The 20,696-nt window shown below is 45.8% G+C and overlaps 1 protein-coding gene across 1 annotated transcript; it reads left to right on the forward strand.

Moving 5' to 3' along the window:
• The first annotated feature begins 811 nt into the window (after positions 1-811).
• LOC142443659 (cyclin-dependent kinase 2-associated protein 2-like) lies at positions 812-1,796 on the forward strand. The gene is made up of 2 exons (XM_075544966.1): positions 812-954; positions 1,265-1,796. The coding sequence occupies exons 1-2, from the start codon at positions 873-875 to the stop codon at positions 1,564-1,566; spliced, it is 384 nt and encodes a 127-aa protein (XP_075401081.1). The 5' UTR covers positions 812-872; the 3' UTR covers positions 1,567-1,796.
• Positions 1,797-20,696: the final 18,900 nt, after the last annotated feature.

The raw sequence follows: 20,696 nt of genomic DNA on the forward strand, positions 1-20,696 counted from the left end.
CAGGAAGGTGAAGGCAAAGAGAGAGGAGAAGGTCACACCCACAAGGAGGCACCATTAGGCTGTGACCTGATTGACAGGCTAGACTCCACACCTACACGTTCATATATTTCAGTTGACACCAAGTTAAGTAACTACCACAAACCAGTATGACTGAACTCGGACATGCAAAAGTTCCAGGCAGCAGAACAGAAGAAGAGGGAGACACAAGGTATCTTTTAAGGAAGCTGCTACAGAGCATATCTGGTTACATTGTCTTAGAATTTAGTTGTATGACCACAAGTAGCTGCAAGGGAAGTTGGGAAATGTAGTCTTTATTCTAGGGGCTTTACTAGAGGGAATTTTAAAGGGAAAAAGACTATTGTGGTTGATAATTAATAGTCTGTGCCTTAATAATTCATCAGAATTTTTGAAAAATTATGCAGGCAAAATTATACCTATCTATGAGCCAAGGTTAGGCAGTAATCTGCCAGCTTGCAATCCTTCCTCTACAGGCTGGAGCAAGGAGCTTGGTGATTCGTAGGTCTATGCTGTATAAGTATTTTAATTACACACTCACTATACAACTGGACAAGGAGCCAGTGGCAGAGTGATTACGAGTTGGGCTGCTAACTGCAAGATCAGCAGTTCAAAACCACCAGCCATTCCTAGGGAGAAAGACAGGGCTCTCTACTCCCTTTAAGAGTTGCAGTCTTGGAAACTCGCAGGGGCAGTTCTGCTCGGCCCCTTGGGGTTCTGTGAGTCAGCACTGACTCAACGGCAGTGTGTTTCTACTCCCATAAAGAGTTATAATCGAATCAGCGCGAGGCTCAGCGGCCAGCAGCCAACCCCGGAGCAGCGGCCGGCCGGCGTCGGCCCGCACCCAGGAGTCGGGGATGTCCTACAAGCCCATCGCCCCCGCCCCGAGCAGCACCCCCGGCTCCAGTACCCCTGGGCCTGGCACCCCGGTCCCTACAGGTGAGGACCCAGCTCCACCCCTGCTCGCCTCCCGGGGCGCTCGAGGCATCCAAGAGAAGACGGCCTGAGTTCTGCAATACTGGGCCTGCCGCCTTGCCTCCTGGAGCCTCAGTTTCCTGGCCTGCGAAGTGGGCGTGGTGACGTAAGGGCTTGTAGGTGGGGCTCAGGGGGAGGGGTTTGTCCCTGAAGCTGACCGGCCTGGAATGAAGCATCCCTCAGGAGGGCGTCGGACCGACCTCGACCGGGGGCTTGGAACGCTGGGAGGAGGCGTCCCTGCCCCATGCTGACCCCTTCCTCGCGCCTGTTGCAGCCGGAAGCGTCCCCTCGCCGTCGGGCTCCGGGCAGGGAGCCGCTGCCCCTTTCAGGCCACTGTTTAACGACTTTGGACCGCCCTCCATGGGCTATGTGCAGGCCATGAAGCCGCCCGGCACTCAGGGCTCCCAGAGCACCTACACGGACCTGCTGTATGTCATAGAGGAAATGGGCAAGGAGATCCGGCCCACCTATGCCGGAAGCAAGAGTGCTATGGAGCGCCTGAAGAGAGGCATCATCCACGCCCGGGCCCTGGTCAGAGAGTGCCTGGCCGAGACAGAGCGCAACGCCAGAACGTAACGAAAGCGCCCTCGCCTCCTCGCCTGGACCTTGCAGAGCACTGACCTCTCCCCGTCCTCCACCCAGAGTCGCACTTCCAGCCCTGTGTCCCTGGGTGGGCACCCTTCAGGAACCAGCTCACTCCAGCCTGCAGCACTGGTCGAGGGCCCTCCAAGTGTCAGCCGCCAGGTCACTGTGAATCCCCCCTCCCCATGACCTGCCATCAGTGCTGATCCACAGGGAGCCTTCACCTTCCCGTGCCCCCCTCCCACCTAGCCAGCACCGAGGACTACTTCCTTTCCAACCCCTTGTCCCCAGCAGGCGCCTGGAAGGCTGGTCGCCTCCCTGCCTTGTCCCCCTGGGCCACAGCGACTCTTTTCTCAGTGTGTCTTTTGCTAAATGCGCCCTTTTTATATAAAATAAAGCTGATTTGGAGTTGTTCAAAAAAAAAAAGAGTTATAATCTCAGAAACTCACAGGGGAAGTTCTATCCTGTTCCATAGGGTTGCCATGAGTCAGAATTGACTCAATAGGGTCACCATGAGTAGGAGCAGACTCGAGGGCGGTGAGTTGAGCTACTACCACTGGAAAGGGAGCCCTGGTGGCATAGTGGGTCCATGCGTGGGGGCTCACTGCAAGACTGGAAGTGTGTACCCAGCAGCTTCTTCATGGGAGAAACATGTGTCCCTCTGCTCCTGTAAAGATTGACAGCCTTGGGAAACTGGTGGGGAGGTCTACTCTGTTGCCATTAGTCCACATCAATTTAATGGCAATAGGTTTGTTTGTTGTGGTGGTGGTTGTTGTTATAATGCCAGACTCACACATGGCGGATAAATAAGGGGTTGCCGCGCAGGCGCTAAAGAACTGCGCCTTCTGGGAACCTGCTTGTCCTTGTTCTTAGTTGGCCATCAAGTAGGCTCTGACTCATGTGACTGACGTCCAACAGGATGCAGCGTAGCCCAGCCCTGCACCATCTCCAGGATCGTTGGGGTGTGGATCCATACGTACGGCTGTCATCCCCATCTATCTCGCGGGGTCCCTTGCTTTCACTTTACCACTGTCCTCGCTTCTAAGGAGCATCTAGTTGCACTTCTTCCAAGACCTTATTCTGGCGCCTACAGCATATCCAGTATTCTTTGCCAGCACCGTAGTTTGCAGTGGCTGGCCTGGTGGTTAGCAGTCTAACATGGAAGTCACTCAGCCACCAGGGCACCTGACACACCGCGTCACCTTAGATAAAACGAATCTTTCATTTGGAGTTGGGCTATTCTTTGACTTTCGTTTGTCTTTTTCTTTTGAAACTTGCTGTCGAGAGAGTCAGCCTTGAACATGGACATGTGCTGCCAGGTGGTTTTGCTTTGGTCACCGGGATAGCGTGAGCAATAAGGCACCAGGCTGGTCCATCTTCAGCAAACAGAAAGCAGAGAGTCAGGTAGTGACTACAGAACCAGGGCACCCAATGTTAACGGGTACAACAGTCCCTGGAGCCCGGGCACCTGGTCTTTGGAATGTGGGACCCAGGGAATTAAGAAAGTGGGGGGGAACTGATCACAATGATCTACATATGACCCCCTCCCTGGGGGATGGACAATACAAAAGTGGATGGAGGGAGACATCAGTTAGTGTAAGACATGAAAAAATAAAAATAATTTTTAAAATAAATAAAATAATTTATAAATTATCAAGGGTTCATGAGGGAGGGAGGGTGTGGAGGGAGGGGGGATGAGGAGCTGATACCAAGGTCTCAAGTAGAAACAAAATGTTTTGAAAATGATGATGGTAACAAATATACAAATGTTCTTGACACAATAGATGGATGGATGGATGGATTGTGATAAGAGTTGTATGAGCCCCCAGTAAAATGATTTTTTAAAAATAATTAAAAAATTTTAAAAAGAAAAGAAAGTAGGAGATGGATGGAAAACTCTTAGGAGACTTTCAGGAAAGACTTTACTTAGGAATGGGGGTTTTCGAACTAGAGGATAAAATGCTTTCAGAGGAGCTGTGATGTGCACCCCTCCCCCACCCCACTCCCCAACACACACCCCTTTTGCCCCATTTGTCTCCAGGCCCCGATTGTGCAAAAGCGAACGATATAGACGGCTCTCTCGCTAAAGTGAGGACAGATTGGATTTGGTGAGTGCTTGTCAGTTAAAATCCAGCGCTGGCCCATTGGTAAACTCACAGGGGCCACAGCTGTCTGGCCCAGTTCTCCATCAAGCCTCATCCTTGGGGCTCGGCCCAGATGAAGGTTTATACTGATCTGCCAGTTATTGAGAGAAACCCAGAAGGTGGAGTCCACGTTCAACCACGTTTCTCTCTGTGGGGAGCAGCAGCCACAGGGCAAACGCTAGATGTGGACACTGCTGCCAGCCCAGGTGACTGGCACCCAGGGGACGCCAGAACCTGCTGCTGGCGGTGAGAGGGGGAGGGAGGGGGACCGACCACCCGGCACCAGCCAGAGAGAGAAACTGGACTGTAAGGACTCCCCGGTGGTTGATGTGTTCAGGAGTCCTGTGTTTGCCCGAGTGCGGAGACTTTTTTTTTTTTTACCCATAAAAGAATAAATTAATTAAAAGACCAAAAAATGTTAAAGAAAGAAAAACCTGTAAATACTAGGCGAGTCCTTCCGTCAGGTTTGATGGGGTGCTATGCTCTGGCCCCAGAGTCTGTCCTTTGTACTCCCCAGGGGCTCCCTGCTCTGCTCCCATGGTTGCTGTGTCACAGGCTTTTAGTAGTTTGCCTCTGTGTCACAGGGTCAGTCTGGGCCAGTCCCCGTCCTGAGTCTCCAGTGTTGTCCCCCTTAGGGCCCTGGGCCAGCAAGGGACAGCATGTCTCACAGTGGAATCAGCCATATGGTCCACTCTGTGCATTAGCTGTTCAGAGCAGGGATATCATCCTCCAGGCCTGGTGGCCAGGATGTGCTCCACTCTCTCTTCCTCCCCCTTCATTTGCTCCCATTTGCTCTGATCAGACGCGTCCCTCTCCCCTAGCTGCAGCTTCAGGGCCTTCCTCTCAAGTAAATTCTTCTGGGGGGAGGGGCAGTTGTCCATGTAGCTGCTATGGGGACCAAGCCCTCAGGCCTCTCCACTGGCTCCCCACTCCTTGCTGACACTGCATTTGTCTGGCACTGGCTTTAAATCTGGTACCTCTTTCCCTGTGGAGACATAATCTGTGGGGAACCAGCCGCCCTAGGGGGACCAAGGTGTGCCAGAAACCAGTCTCCGAGACCAATAGAAAATAGGAAACCACCTCTCCAGGTCTAGGAAGAAGAAATGCTGGGGCTCCCACAAGACGACGTCCCTCCAACAGCCTTTAGGGGGGATGGGATGAAGCTTTAGGAGAGCAAACCCGGGATAAAGAAAAGCAAACAGACACAAAAGGTTAGACCCTGCTGCTTCATTCAGCCGAGAGAGCCCATCTTTCACCTTCTGTGCGGCTCCAGCTCGGCTGGGTCTGGGGGCTCTGTCTAGATCGACAGGAGACCCTCTCTCGAGAGGAGGGGGCCTGTGTCTGCAGCTGGCTGGAAGGGGAGTGAATGCATTGCAACCAGTCCAGGGACTGTGTCCCCTTAGCGAGGGGAGGGAGGGAAACTCACTCTCCCTCAAAATCCTAGACTCCTCTGACTTGCCTGCCTGCCACCCCTGTGCCACAGGGCAGAGAGACAGGGGCTGACAAAACGGAAGAAACTGGACCCACGGGCCCATTCTACGGCGCTTTGAGAAAGGATGAAAACAATACGCAGGAATCATCTGCAGTTTCCCCCGCTCCCCAACAGCAGATGTTCCCCTTCGGGAGGGCCCCACAGGCCAAGGGCAAATTAGATATGTCAACGCCCCTCTTACCAGTAGGGGAGTTCGAAATTTCAAGAAAGACATGAACTCCTTCCTTGAAGACCCCTTCATTAGATCAATGGCTGGGTCCAGTGATTATACTTGGGTAGAAAGGGTGCCCATCATGGCCGTTCTGTTTGCAGGGGAAGAGAGGGGGTGATTAGAAGAGCCCTCCTAGGGAGTGAGAGGCTCCTCCTCTCGAGCACCCCCTCCCCCACACTGACTCAGAGTGGGCCAGGAATGCCCCACAATTATAAGTATATAATTCAGAGTATGGCAATGGGCGTCGCTTTACTTCCAGAGCCTTGAAGGGAAAAATGGCACCCTCCCTCCTCAGGAAAAGTGAAAAAAAAAAAAAAAAAGAATCAGACTCTTAAATAGTAAATTATTAAATTAATCTTAGAAACCCAATTGCCAAAGACCAAGTGCCTCTCAGCCTGAGGGGCTGTGCTTCGAATCAGGAAGCCTCAAAGAGGGACTCAAGGCTGTCCTCTGGTGAGCTACTGCCTGGGCTCCCCTGCCTGCCACGGGCCACAGGCCTGCCTGTCAAGGACGACAAAGAGCAACTTCTAATGAAGGTGCTGGCCCTTTCTTCTGTGTTGTCAACCATCAGCTTAAATCAAGACTCCTGGCCTAGACCCCTCCCCTTGAATGAACTGTTGGTCACTTCCAGCCAGGAAACTGGGTGCTGATCAGCACCCCTTAGCAAAACAAGGGGACAAACTTCAGCTGACCTGGAGGCCCCCCACCAAGCGCTGCTGCGGGAAGCGAACATGGAGGGAAATATGAGGAGGGCTACATTCCCTGCCTCAGGACCGTGGGAACTTGAAAGCCGGTATTCCACGTAGGAAAGCGTCCACCTTGGTAAATTACAAATAAAGTCCAAGTACATTATGCTGTCTTAAATATCATGCTCACAGATTTTCCCCATAACATCTGTGCTGCCGTAAAGTGAGCATATGGTTGATGATAGCTCCCTATAGAAGCAGACGGTAGCCTTTGGCTCCCTGTTCCCGCTGTGTCACCAAATTCCCTCATCCCTTCCCCCGGTGCAGGTATTAGGTTTCCCCCGCTGTGAGCTCAGAGACCTTAATGAAGATACCACCCACCTGTGACATGTAACTACTGGATATACATGTCTTAAAGCTACCTAGAAACGTCCCAAGACATTGGAGGCTCACTCTCACTTCTCCCAGTTCCACGTGGACCATCGAGAGGCGCTGAGGTGAGCATGCTACCAGACAATGTGTCTGACACCTTAATTTTAGTCTCTCTCCTACCCTTCTTATCCTCTAGGACTTTACGATAATCTTTCTATATTATCGCCGTACACGTGTGCTTCTGGCCCTTTGGGCTGATGGACGCTGGCTTCCTCTGACAGCTGGCCACCGAGATGACCATCTGGACCGTGGGGAGAGGGTGCACTCATGATGTTTGAGTGAAAGGCCCTGTTCAGTAGAACTCACCCCAAGAGAGAAGGGGCAGTCGGTGGAAGGCACATGCCTTGACCACAGAACCCCGCAAAGGGTCCCTGAGAAGGGGAAAGAAACTGCTTCATCACAGTTCTTTCTACTAATGGCTGAGTGTGGACATTGCGTAGCTGCGTAAGGAGCAGTAGGATGTGCCCTATGCTCCCGTCAAACTGATAGTTAATGTGACCAAGACTATGTGCCCCTTAGTCTTCAAATGTAATGGCTGTAACAACCCAAACCGAGTAAGTAAAAGCCATAAGGCCAATGCTAGAGATAGACAGGACGTGGAAGTGTGAAGGCCTGGGTGGAATGGGTTAAATAGAGAGGGCTGGTTCTTAACAAAAGTCATTGCTATGTTTGTGCGGCTGGTAGGCCATGGGCACAAAGGGTGCCCTTTCCCCTCTGTGGTCAGGAACAAGCTTGGATCCAGCAGGAACGCACTGCATGACGGCTCCGTCCAGGATAAGGATGCTGGGGGAAAGGGAGCCTGTCCTTGTCCCTCCCAGCACTGCACACATCGGACCCGAGAGGGTGCCCTCGTGCTCCACCGGTGACTGTCTTCTTGCCTCTCAAGACAGGGAGAAGAGTTCACAGAACCTGTAAGAGAATTCACACCGCATCCTACATGTCACCGGTAAGCCTAGCAGTGGTGACGGTTCTCCCTGCAGGGTCCCCTGGCGGAGGTCTGGAGGTATGGTAGAAAGGAGAGCCTTGCACGTTTGCTTCCGTACAGTTGGCCTGGGACGTGTGCCTTAGTCCATCTGGTAATCCCTTCACCCTAGCGTTCTGAGAAAAGCCCGCGAAGACCCCTGCCAGCGTGGAGATACTTACAACGCCACTGGATCCAGACTTTCTACCCACTGGCCTGTGATCGTCCTGCATTTGGCGTCACTGCATGTGTTCCGTGAGTCTGAAGAGGACTTTATAGATTGGTGTCAGACATCTAGGCTGATATTGGACTCATGGGCTTGACTTGACTGGGCTGGGATGCTTTCTTAATGTATAGTTACCCTTTATATAAAACTCTCTCTTAAGCACATATGAGTTTCTATGGGTTTGTTTCTCTAGTCTATCCAGACTAGCACACCAATCCAAAACCCTGCAGGCATTAAGCGCTTTAGGTAATGAATTAATCGAGCATGCTGGGGTTGGGAACCATTTGACTGACTAGCTGAAGGGGTGGTCCCGCAGAAAAGCAGAGCTGCTTCCAGCCCCACCTTTCTCTTAATCGTGGCTGGAATTCTAACAGCGGTTAGATGTTATGTGACACCCTGTGTCTGAGGACTAGTTCAAAGGATAATTTGAGACACGGTGAGTAAACAGATGCTCATGGCATCCATGAGAGACATCCATGGATGACACACTCTATGAAAAGGAAAGCCAACAGATAGGGGATAAGCTTGAGAGATGTAAATGAAGTTGAGACCAGTGAGTAAGGAGTACAGAGAAGTCACCAGCTAGTCCATCTTTAGCAAACTGAGAGCAGAGTCAGGTAGTTACTGAATAACCAGGGCACCAAATGGTAACTGTGAAAACAATCGCAGGAGCTCAGGCACCTGGGGTGCGGAATGTGGGAAGCCAATGAGTTAAGAAAGTGGGGGTGGGGTGGAGAGAGACTCCAAGATTGTTAACTAACCACGTAGTACTCAGCCAATGAGGAACCAGAAGAGGTAGCTTGCAAACTAGGGTATAAAATGCTTGCAGAGGGGCTGTGAGCCCCCCCCCCAATCTTTTGCCCCATTTGCCTTGGGTCTTGGGCACCCAATTTTACTAAATTTCACCAAAGCAGTGGTTCTCAGCCTGTGGGTTGCGACCCCCTTCGGGGCCCGCATGAGCCTTTCACAGGGGTTGCGCCTGATTCTGGGTTTATGCTGACCTTCCTGTTATCCAGAGGCCAGTGTGGTGGCGGTGGCCAGTGAGTGTTTTGACAATGTTTCCCACAGTAGGATATTTTATTCCATTTTAATTTTTTAAATCATTTTATAGGGGCCTCTTACAGCTCTTTTCACAATCCATACATAATCCATTGTATCAAGCACATTTGTACGTATGTTGCCATCATCATTTTCAAAATATTTTCTTTCTACTTGAGCCCTTGGAATCAACTCTTTCAGCCCGCCCATCTCATGAACCCTTGATAATTTATAAATTTTCAGTTTTTCATGTCTTATACTGACTGCTGTCTCCTTTCACCCACTTTTCTGTTGTCCATCCCCCTGGGAGGGGGTTCTATGTAGATCATTGTGAGTGGTTCCCCCCTTCTCCCCCACTTTCCCCCTACCCTTCTGGTATCACTATTCTCATTATTAGTTCAGAGGGGCTTATCTGTCCTGGATTCCCTGTGTTTTCAGCATTTATCTGTACTCATGTACATGCTCTGGTCTAGCTGGATTTGTAAGGTAGAATTGAGGTCATGATAGTTGCGGGGGGGGGGGGAGGAAGCATTAAATAACTAGAGAACAGTTGTACATTTCAATGGTGCTGTACTGCACCCTGATTGGCTCGTCTGTTCCTTGTGACCCTTCTGGAAGGGGTGTCCAATTGTCCACAGATGGGCTTTGAGACTCCAATCTGCTCTCCCCCTCATTCACATTGACATGACTTTTTGTCCTCAGTCTTTAATGGCTGATACCTGATCTCATTGACACCTCATGATCACACAGGCTGGTATGCTTCTTCCATGTGGGCTTTGTTGCTTCTCAGCTAGAGAAGCCTCTAAGACACCATACGCTATATCTTTTGATAGCCAGGCACCATCAGCTTTCTTTTATGAAAGTGTACCAGTGGAGTCTCACCTGGTCATCAGGTCAAAGCCTGATGATGCCTCCTTGGAGGTGTTGCCTTCTTGTAAGAAACTGAACATCATCCTCTCTCTCTGCCACTTTGCTCTCCTACTCTAGGACTTCACTGGGACTCTGTGTCTGCCTCCAGGGGTGGCCCCATTGTGGGCTGCCCCACCCTGGGAGTTTTTTTGCACCTGGCCATGCTTCTGTTTACAGTGGATCAATCCACATGACCCTGCATCCACCAGCCTGTGACCTTCCTGCTTCCCGTTTCACCTTTCCACACCATTGGCCTATAGCAGTGTGAGTCTGAAGAAGGCCCCAGCATGCATCAGACTTCTGGACTTGAGTTGGGTGGGCTTGGGGTGTATGTTAGACAGGGTTCTTTAGAGAGACAAAACCAGATTGCTAGTAATTTTCTATATATATATTTATAAAGATAGATATATAACACAAGAAGTGAACTGTTACATTATATACAGATAGATAGATATATAATACAAGAAATGAACAGTTAAATTATAAAGAAGTACAAATGACTCAGTGCCACTCACTCCCCTGAGAGAGTTGTGAGACACTGGGAGTCCTTTAAGTTGAGGGCCGCCAGTTCCTCTTCTGTAGAGAGAGCTGGGCTATACATACCCAGGCAGCAAACAGCAAGGCAGGTCACCAACTGTCACCAACTGTCGCTCCACAGCTCCAGAGATGAACATTCCAATCGTGTGGGCTTAAAGGGACCTCAACTTACAGCGTCACAGTCCACCAGCTAGGCGTCCCACAGGTAGTGTAGCCTCTAAATTGAGGCACAGAACAAGCAAGGCAGCCGCACACTGGTCTGATGATCAAAGAGCGAGAGACAAGAAAGGCGAGGCTCACCCAACCATTTATCTCTCCGCCCTTCAATGAATCCCACTTGTGTTTATCAGTCTGGCTGGCACAATAAACTATCTCAGGATGCCTTTTGGATATGATTACTTCTTGATATAAACCTCTTTCACTCACACAAACACACACACACAAGGGGGTACCCCCAAAAAAACCAATCGTTTCTCTTTCTTTTTAAAAAAAATTTTATGTGAGGGGGATACTGCATTTGGAGCTCATTACACCAAGTCAGACCGTTAATCAAACTTTTTATTTAGAGGTTCTCAAAAGATAGTGCAACAATGTGGGACAGAAAAAGGCCTGATTTGTGGCAGACAGGGGACTGGTTTTGCCCCCATGACAATGCACCTGCTCACACAACCATTTCAGTATGCCAGTTTTTGGCAAAAAACATCATTTCTCTTGCCCCACGCACCTTACGCACCTGACCTCATTCTGTGTGACTTCTTTTTGTTTCCACGAATGAAGAGGGACATGAAAGAAGAGTGATTTGATAATATAGAAGAGGTGAAGAAAAACAAGGGAGGTGCTGTCAATAATCCAAACAGATGAGTTTGAAAAATGTTTCCAAAAATGGAATCACAGATTTGACAAATGTATTAAATGTAATGGAGAGTACTTTGAAGGTGATTTTTTTTGTTAAAAAAATTAAATTTAAAAAGTAAAATTTGTTAAAAAAATAAATACATTGGTTTTGGGGAAAAAATCCATTTTTTGTTGTTGTTTGTTTTATGCGGCCGGGTGGGTGTATGGTACCCTCTCATATATGTCACAGGATTTGTGTACCTGCACAACCCGTTCTAGGGCAGTCACTGACATGTGAGAGAGCTTATATAGAATGACCATTTATTCTTTGTTTCATATGTGTATTGCCATTGTGTTGCCTAACTTTGAAACATAGCTTGTGATGTCTTTCACTGTACTTAGGCGCATGCGTCAGTTTCTCCCAGTCTGCTTTAATGCTAGCAGTAGGAGAAGCCTGACTGACATGGATTTATTAAACACACACACACACACACACACACGCCTTAACACATTCATTATGCCACTTGGAAATCTATAATTTCACTAGAATTTTTTTAAAAGATGAAACATTTATTTGAGAGTAACTGTGTATCTTCTTCCTGTTTTGCAGGGAGGACCTTGGACACGCAGGATGGATGGACACGGCGGCTGCATCGCAGGCTCACACAGGAGAACCACTGTGAGGGAGGCCCAGGGCCAGGCAGGGCTTCCTCCTGTTGTGAGGGGGCCACTCTGCTCAGTGGCTCCTGACAACAATGTCTCTTTCTTTCTTCTTTAATACTTTTATTGGGGCTCTTACATCTCTTATCACAATGCACACATTCATCCAGTGGGTCAAGCACATTTGTACAGATGCTGCCATCATCATTTTCAAAGCATTCTCCTCCCACTAGAGCCCTTGACATCAGCTCCCCATTTGGGGTAGCAGAAAACATTACTTTAATGAGGCGACCAACCCATTGTAGGCACTGTCACAAATTGTCCTTTGTGGTCACAGTTTTGGATCAAATATAGATTTTTTTCTTATGCCAAATACTGAACCATAGTATTGCATTGTTTTATTTTTATATATAGATTAAATCCCTACTCCTTAATAGACATAGGGTAGAAGAGATGAAAACATCCATTTTGTTGCTGTTGTTGTTGCATTTTTGCTCTTTTTTATACTCCTGAAGCCTTCTACAACACTCATTGCTTTCCATAATGCTTCATGGCTAGCACATGATTTGTGGTGCTCGGTACAAAAAAAAAGGTACTTAAAGCACTTACTGATGGAGTTCAAAGATTATAGCATAAAACAAAACTGTCATAATAAGGGGAGAAGATTGATGTTGTTCATCATTTCATTTTACATGGATCCAAAATCAATGCTCATGGAAGTGGTGGTCAAGAAATCAAATGATGCATTGCACTGGACAAATCTGCAGAAGACCTATTTGGAGTGTTAAAAAGTAAACATGATAGAGCAAGTGCTTTGAAAATGATGAGGGCAATGAATGTACAGATATGCTTTACACAATTGATGTATGTATGGATTGTCATAAGAGTTGTATGAACCCCTAATAAAACGTTTATAAAAAAAGCAAACATGTTACTTTGAAGACTAAGGTATGCTTGACTCAACCCATGGTTTTTTCAATCACCTCATATTGTTTGTCATGCATATGAAAGTTGGACAATGAATAAGGAAGATCCAAGAATTGAATAACATATGAATTTTGGCATAGGCAGGAATATTAACTATCATAGACAGCCAGAAGAAAGAACAAATCTGTCCTGGAAGTATAGCCAGAATGCTCCTCAGAAGAGGGAGTAGCACATCTTAGAGATGGTGGCTATTACATAATTTGTTGTCAGTTTGAGACTTAAGAGGGAAGGGGTGGGGTTTAGCCTAGCAATCAGGTTGCAGCTTAATGACCTCATTTGGAGGCGCTAGGAGATAGACAGATCCCTGGAGGCAGGACACATACTCCCTGCAAGACATTACTAGGAGCCTGATGGAGCTACGCTGATGCAGCCAGAGCCCTGGAGCTGGAGCAGCCACGTGGAGACTCATGCCAGTCCTGAGATGCCTCTACCACCACTGGAGACACAAGACTTTCCACCCACTGGCCTGTGATCGTCCTGCATTTGGCATTATTGCATGGCTGCGTGAGTCTAAAGAGGAATTTATGGCTGAGTATTGGACATATGGGCTAATATTGGACTTATGAACTTGATCTGGCCTGGGCTGGGATATTTCTCAATATACAATTGCTCTTTCTTTCTTTTTTTTAATAAAGCTCTTTCTTATACACATGAGTGTCCATGAATTTGTTTCTCTAGTTTACATAGGTACTCTGGATATGGTATCAGGTGGGAGCAGTCAGTCCCCAGAGAAGGAGACCATGCTTGGTAAAACAGCGAATCAGCAAAAAAGAGGAAGCCCCTCAGAGGTAGACAGGCCCAGTGGCCGCAACCGTGGGCTGTAGGAGTGACTGTGAGGGTGGCACCGGAGCAGACAGTGCTTTGTTCCATTGTGCATAGGATCGTTATGCATTGGAGCTGACTTGACAACCCCTAATAGCAACCAAACCAAACTCCCTACCATCGAGTCAGTTCTGACTCCTGGAACCCCTATAAGACAGATCGTGCATCCCCACCCCGCCCCCACTCCCGTTCAAAATATAGGAAAAACATGAAAGGTACTATGGCAAAATGGGTGGTTTTGGGTAGCCCTTTGCCTTGGTTCTTTGGGAAAACAGCTTGAGAGATATCCCCCAGCCTGAGAAACTGGTTTTTCTCCTACTTTTCTACCACAGTGAGTTTGTTAGCTTTTGTCCAGACTGATGGATGGTTCCTGAGCAAACAGTTAACAACCTGTCTTATCTGATCCTGAGCAGTAGCCTGCCCTGTGACTGGTGTGCACCTTGCAGAGATTGGTGCATTTGCTGTAACTGTAACGTACTGATCTGTTACTCATCTTGCTTTTGTGACTGCTTCCTCTGCCCTCCTACATCATTTTTAAAGCTCTGTGTCTCAGCAAATCCTTGGATGTCATTATGACCTGATGCGAATGGTCTCTCTAATCTGGATGATGTGTCTTTGTCTCGTTTGTCCTGTTTAAGATTCAATAAACGTTCTCTTGTCTTTGAGATTTAGGGTCTTTTTGTACCCTAAAACACTATCGAAGACTTGGCCAATTGAATCAGCACATGCAGTGTGTGAGTGGGAGATGCTGAAGGAAGGAAGCAAGGTGTAATAACACTTGGCCCATAACTTTTGATTAAGTAGGTCTCATTTGGTAAGCAAATCATGAAAGCATTGCCTCACCAGGTAGCACGAGTGTTTGCTCTGAGGCCTTCCTTGTTTGACTCACTACATGGAGCATTGGGTTGATGGTGAGGAAGGCGGGTCCTATCAAGGCATGCCGATGAAGTTGACCTGGGTATTGCAAGGACACGTGCGAATGGCAAGTTCCTGTTGCACATCGTGCCCTTTACTCACCAATCTTAATGCTCTTCTATGTCCCAAAATGCTTTTGATTTTGATGATAAGCCTACGCCCCATGACTAAGGAAAGTATATTAGTATGCTTGCCAAACGTGATACACTCAATGGGACTTATTTATTCTGACACACCCTCATAATGGAGTGACGCATGTGAGTGTCAGAACTTGACTGGACTGCTGCCTTGCTTTTCCTTGTCTCTTAAGTTTTCCACCAATGAAGGGTTCGGTCTTACTGCTTTGCTAGTTTCCTTCTCTGACAGGTTTCCACCGTACACAAGTTCAGGCTTTAGAAGATTTTATTATACCATGAACTCCTGCACCTAAGTCACTACCTCTTAGTAGAGACAGTCCAGTGATAGGAAAGGACATTAACGTGTTGTGGTTCTCTTAAGACAACAGCAATGATTTTAAAAACAACCTGAAATGTTTATCTGAGGAGGGAAAAAAAACTGAAAAAAATCATCATGTGGGTAGGATATATTCTGACTTTTCCGCCATCTTTTGGAATTCTATTGTGAACAGGGAAAACTTGTGAATGAAAGAAGGGGTTTTATTAAAAAGCAAAGTTGGATAGTGCTATGGATTGAAGCTTTACAAATAAATCCTTATGGGAGCCGACAGTTCATCTCTCTCCCATGAAACAGCCGGGGTGTTTGGACCTCCAACCTTGCAGTGAACCACACAACACTTGCTTGACAACATCACCAGAACTTTCCCTAGACTCGGTGCTCTGAATTAAGACTCTAAAGTGTGTGAGAAAAAAAATTGTTAAAGTCACCCACTTGTAGTCCTAGTTATAGCAGCCACATATAACTAGGATAGATAATAAAAATAGAGGATACGAAATTACCAAAGGTATTACTGACTGAAATAAAGTGGATTTAGGCAAAGTTAAAATGGATTAATAAATTACTCAAAAGAAAAAATTCATAGATTTGGTAGTCTTTCCCATCTCTAAGCACTTGGGTTTCCTTTCAGAAAAGGCTCCCATTCTCCAAAAGAGAAGCCCTCTTGTCTCACTCTCAGTGTTTCGGTCATGTATAGGAATCAACAAAAGTATTTCATTTGTACTTCATTGCCTCCCCCAGCCAATTGCTTTATTCCCTATTTGCATGATTGTCCTGAAATCTGAAGTTTGCTCTATTCTTAAAAGAAAAATCATAAGAGGAAATCCCACAGGCAATTTTAGATGGAAATTAAGAAAGTGATTAGAAGTACAATTGGACCATGACAATGAGATAGGAGGGCAAGATGGAACACTACTTAATCCATGTTAAACTAAAGCCTACACATTTCCATTCATTACCATGGACCGCATATTGCTTTGAAAATAATTTGTCTAACTGTTGTATTAACAATAAAAGAAGTAACCTACTTCTATCCTAGTTACTGGATTGTAGGATTTCTCTGCCATGGGTTAAAACATATGTATACAACAAACAAACAAACAAACAAAAAACACCTCAGGGATTTGACATATATTTGCAAACTTATGAGTCGACATCAACTCAATGACAGTGAGTTGATTTTGGAGTATCTGTCAAAAAGACCTGGTCAGAATTATTTAATAGCAGACCACAAGATGAAGTTGTAGAAGTCAGAAAGCAAGGAACCTCAGAGCACTGATATTTATTTTTATGTTTTAAGTTTATGGGAGGAATAATAATTAAATAAGAAACCGTCTTCCATCCCTTGCAGAGTGGTATGAGAAGGAGATGAGTCACTCAGGGTTCAGTGTAGCAATAATGAAACTCACCACCTTCTTCTAGTTCTTAAACACTTCCTCCCCCAACTGTCATGATCCCAATTCTACCTTGCAAACCTGGTTAGACCAGAGGATGCACAGCGGTGCAGTTGGGAATGGGAAACACAGGGAATCTAGGACAGATGAACCCTTCAGGACCAGCGGTGAGAGTGGCGATACCAGGAGAGAAGTGGGAGTAGAAAAGGGGAACCAATCACAAGATCTACATGTGACTTCCTCTCTGGGGGATGGGTAACAGAAAATGGGCGAAGGGAGACCCCTGGCAGTGTAAGATAACATAAAATAATAATTTATAAATTATTAAGGGTTCATGAGGGAGGGAGTAGCAGGGAGGGAAGAGGGGAAAAAGGAAAATGAGGAGCTGATTCCAGGAACCCAAGCAGAAAGCGAATTTTGAGAATGAGGACAACGAATGTATAAGTGTGCTTTACACAATTGATGTATATATGGATTGTGATAAGAGTTGTATGAGCCCCCAAAAATTATTTTAAAATAGCAAAGAAACAGTCTTCAAGGTAAAGAGTAACCACTGTCATCCTTATCAAATCTTACTCTTTGGAGAATAAATGCATTGTTCCAGTTTCTCACAAATGCTGCATTTCTCTTACAAAGCCTGATGCAAATATGTGGTTGGAGATTGTGAAAGTGCAGATTCATAAGCATCTATTCTGACATGTTATTTTTGCTTTATATAATGGTTATTGGTTTCTTGGTAATTTAAGTGCACAATTGAGTAGTTGTGTTTCATATATGTTACTATAAACTGTGTTTCATCTTGAAAGTCAACAGAGACAGGGGACCAGGAATAGAGGCAGGTGCTGTGAATAACAGGAGTTCTGGGGATGCCGTGAGTTAAGCATGGACCTGCTCATTGCACAGCCGGTTCAAACTCACCAACCCCTCCCTGGGAGAGAGAGGAGGTTATCTAAAGCAGATAACCTGTAATGATTCACAATCTGGGAAATCGCTACAGGGTCATTATGAGCTGCAATTGACTCCATGGCCATGCAGTTAGTATAGACTGAATTGTGCTCTTACCCCCCAAAAGATATGTTGAATTCTGACTTCTGGTACCACCAATTGTCTGCCAGTGTGTGGGACTGTGGTGGCAGATGTGTGGCTGTGATGCAGGAAGCAATGGAACTGGCATTTCAAATACCAGGAAGATCACTCAACGGGAAGAAATTTCACCGAAGATCCCAGCCTAAGAACAGACTTTCAAGAAGGACTAGGCTGTCCACTTCTGAGGAATTAGCCAACTAAAGCCTTAAGGACAGCAGCAAAACATTGTCGGGTACTGCAAAGTTCATGAATAGAAGCAAAACATTGTGAGAGACAGTGCCAGTCCCTCAGGTCAGAAGGCACTCAAAAGATAATGGAGGAGAGCTACTGCCTTAACATAGAGCCAACCATACTGACGTGAATGAAACAAAGCCTTCAGGACCTTCATTTGCTGATGGGACATGAGTTAAAATGAGAAGAAAAAGTTGCAAGCATAAGTTAATAATCAGAACTTGGAATGTATGAAGTATGAGAATCTAGGAAAATTGGAATTGTCAAAAATGGGAGAAAATGCATAAAGATCAGCATTTTAGGCATTAGTGAGCTGAAATGGACTGGTATTGGCCATTTTGAATCAGAAAGTATTGTGATTTACTCTACTGGGAATGAAAGATTCAAGAGGAATGCGGTGGCAGTCAGCAACCTAAAGGACATTTTGAGATCTATCTTAAAGTACAATGCTGTCTGTGATAGGGTACTATCTCTCTGAATACAAGGTTACCCAGGTACTACAACTATTATTCAAATTAATATACAAAACTCTAAAGCTAGTATGCAGAAATGGGATAATTCTATCAATGTCTTCAGTCTGAAATTGATCAAACATGTGATCAAGATGCACTGATAATTATTGGCAATTGTCACACAGAGGATGGAAACAAAGAGGAAGGAAAAGTAGTTGGAAAATATGGCCTTGGTGATAGAAATGAAGCTGGAGATATTCTGATAGAATTTTGCAAGACCAAAGACTTCTTCATAGCAAATACTTTTTTCAACAATAGAAATGGTGACTATACACATGGACTTCTCCATATGGAATACACAAATCCAAACGACTTCATCCGTGGGTAGGGAGGATGCAGAAACTCAAGATCAGCAGCTAACACCAGGCCAGGGGTGACTGTGGACCAGAAATAAATTACTCATCTTCAGGTTGAAGTTAAAGAAAATTAATACAAATCCATGAGAGCCAAAATAGGACATTGAGTCTATCCCACCTGAATTCTGAGACCATCTCAAGAACAGATTTGATGCCTTGAACACTAATAACAGAAGACCCGATGAGCTGTGAGATATCAAGAATACACACGAAGAAGGAAAAAGTCATTAAAAAGATAGGAAAGAAACGAAAGATAAAAGTGGATGTCGGAGGAGACTGAAACTTGCTCTTAATTGTAGAGTAGCTACAAATGGAAAAAATGATTAAATAAAATCGCTGGAGAAAATTTCAAAGGGCAGCTCTAGAAGACAAAGTGAAACATTATAATGAAATATGCAAAGACCTAGAGCTAGAAAACCAAAACCAAAGAATGTGCTCAGCATATCTTAAACTGAAAGAACTCAAGAAAAAAATTAAAGCCTTGAGTTTCAATCTTGAAAGATCTGCAGGCAAAATACTGAATGATACAAAAACATCAAAAAAGATGGAAAGTATATACAGAGTTACTGTACCAAAAAGAACCAGCCCACATTCAACCATTTCAATCAGGAGCAGATGAGCAAGGACTGACGGCACGAAAAGAAGTCCAACCATGAAAAGCAAGGTTCTGGGAAATGATGGAATAGAAATTAAAATATTCCAACAAGCTGATGAAGCACAGGGAGCACTCACTGGTGGTGTTAGGTTGGGTTCACTAGACGGAAATAACAAAACAGTGATATTTGTATATGTCGCCTATAGAGAGTTGGTTTTTGTTTTTGTTTTTTTTTTAATTAAGAAAAAGCTTACAAAGTTGTAGAAACAGGTAAGGTCAGTCCAGATCAAGTCAGGCTTCTCCTCACACATGGCAGCAGAATGATGAAACAGAGACAGCAGGGGACATAGGCTATTAGATGCAGGAGTCCAAGGTCAGCTAAAGGGTCCACAGTTGCAGCAATGGAACAAGAGATTTGGAGGAAACAGACCACGATCCAACTCCAGAAGAAGGCGAAGGGCTAAAGAGGATTTGACTCTGTTTGATCTCTCTCTTTTATACAAAAAGGCTTATGTCAAGGAGGGGTCATAAGGCTGGGGCACCATTGATAGATTAAGCTCTGCCCGTCCCTTTACCCCGGAGCGTCTAGTTGACATAATCTCTAGCCATCACACTGGTCTGTGCCAAGAAATTTGGAAGACAGCTACTTGGCCAACTGACTGGAAGAGATCCATATTTATATCCATTACAAACAAAGCTGACCCAACAGAATACTCAAATCACAGAACAAGATAATTGATTGCACACACCAGCAAATTCCTCCTGAGCAAGGGTTGCAGCACTACGTTGACAAGAAGCTGCCAGAGGTTCAGGCAAGACTCAGAAGAGGCTATGGAACAAGGGCTTTCATTGCTGATGTCAGATGGATCTGGACTGAAAGAAGAGAGTACCAGAAAGACGTTTGCTTGTGTCGTATTGACTATGCCGGGTTATCCGACTGGGAGCATCATGACAAGCCATGAATGACCTTGAGAAGCATGGGAATTCCAGAGCACTCGTTGTGCTCATGTGGAACCTGCCCATGGATCAAGGAGCAGTTGGGTGCAAATGTGCTTGACACAATGGATGAATGTATGGATTGTGGTAAGAGCCCTCAATAAAATGATTATTTTTTAAAAATCAACAATGGTATTCCTCCAGGCTTTATCATCTCATTACACTTATTCAATCTGTATGCTGAGCAAATCATCAGAGAAGCTGGATTAGTTGAAGAAGAATGTGGTATCGGGATTGGAGGAAGGCTTGTTAACAACTTTCAACATGTGATGATAAAACCTTGCTTGCTGATGGAGTTCAAGGATTTTAGCCTCCAGTATGGATTACAGCCCAATGTAAAGAAGACCCAAATCCTCACAACTGGACCAATAAGTAACATCATGATACATGGAGAACAGATTGGAGTTGTTAAAGATTTTGCCTCACTTTGATCCACAATCCATGCTCACGGAAGCAGCAGTCAAGAGATCAAAATATGTATTACATTGTGGTAAATCTGCTGCACAAGACCTCTTTAAAGTGGTTTTTAAAAAAAGCAAGAATGTTACTATGAGGACTAAGGTGCTCCTGAACCTAGCCATGGTATTTTCAATTGCCTCGTATGCACGTGAAAGTTGGACACTGACTAAGGAAGACTGAAGAATTGA

The sequence above is a fragment of the Tenrec ecaudatus genome, chromosome 3, assembly GCF_050624435.1.
Source record: "Tenrec ecaudatus isolate mTenEca1 chromosome 3, mTenEca1.hap1, whole genome shotgun sequence".
NCBI lineage: Eukaryota > Metazoa > Chordata > Mammalia > Afrosoricida > Tenrecidae > Tenrec > Tenrec ecaudatus.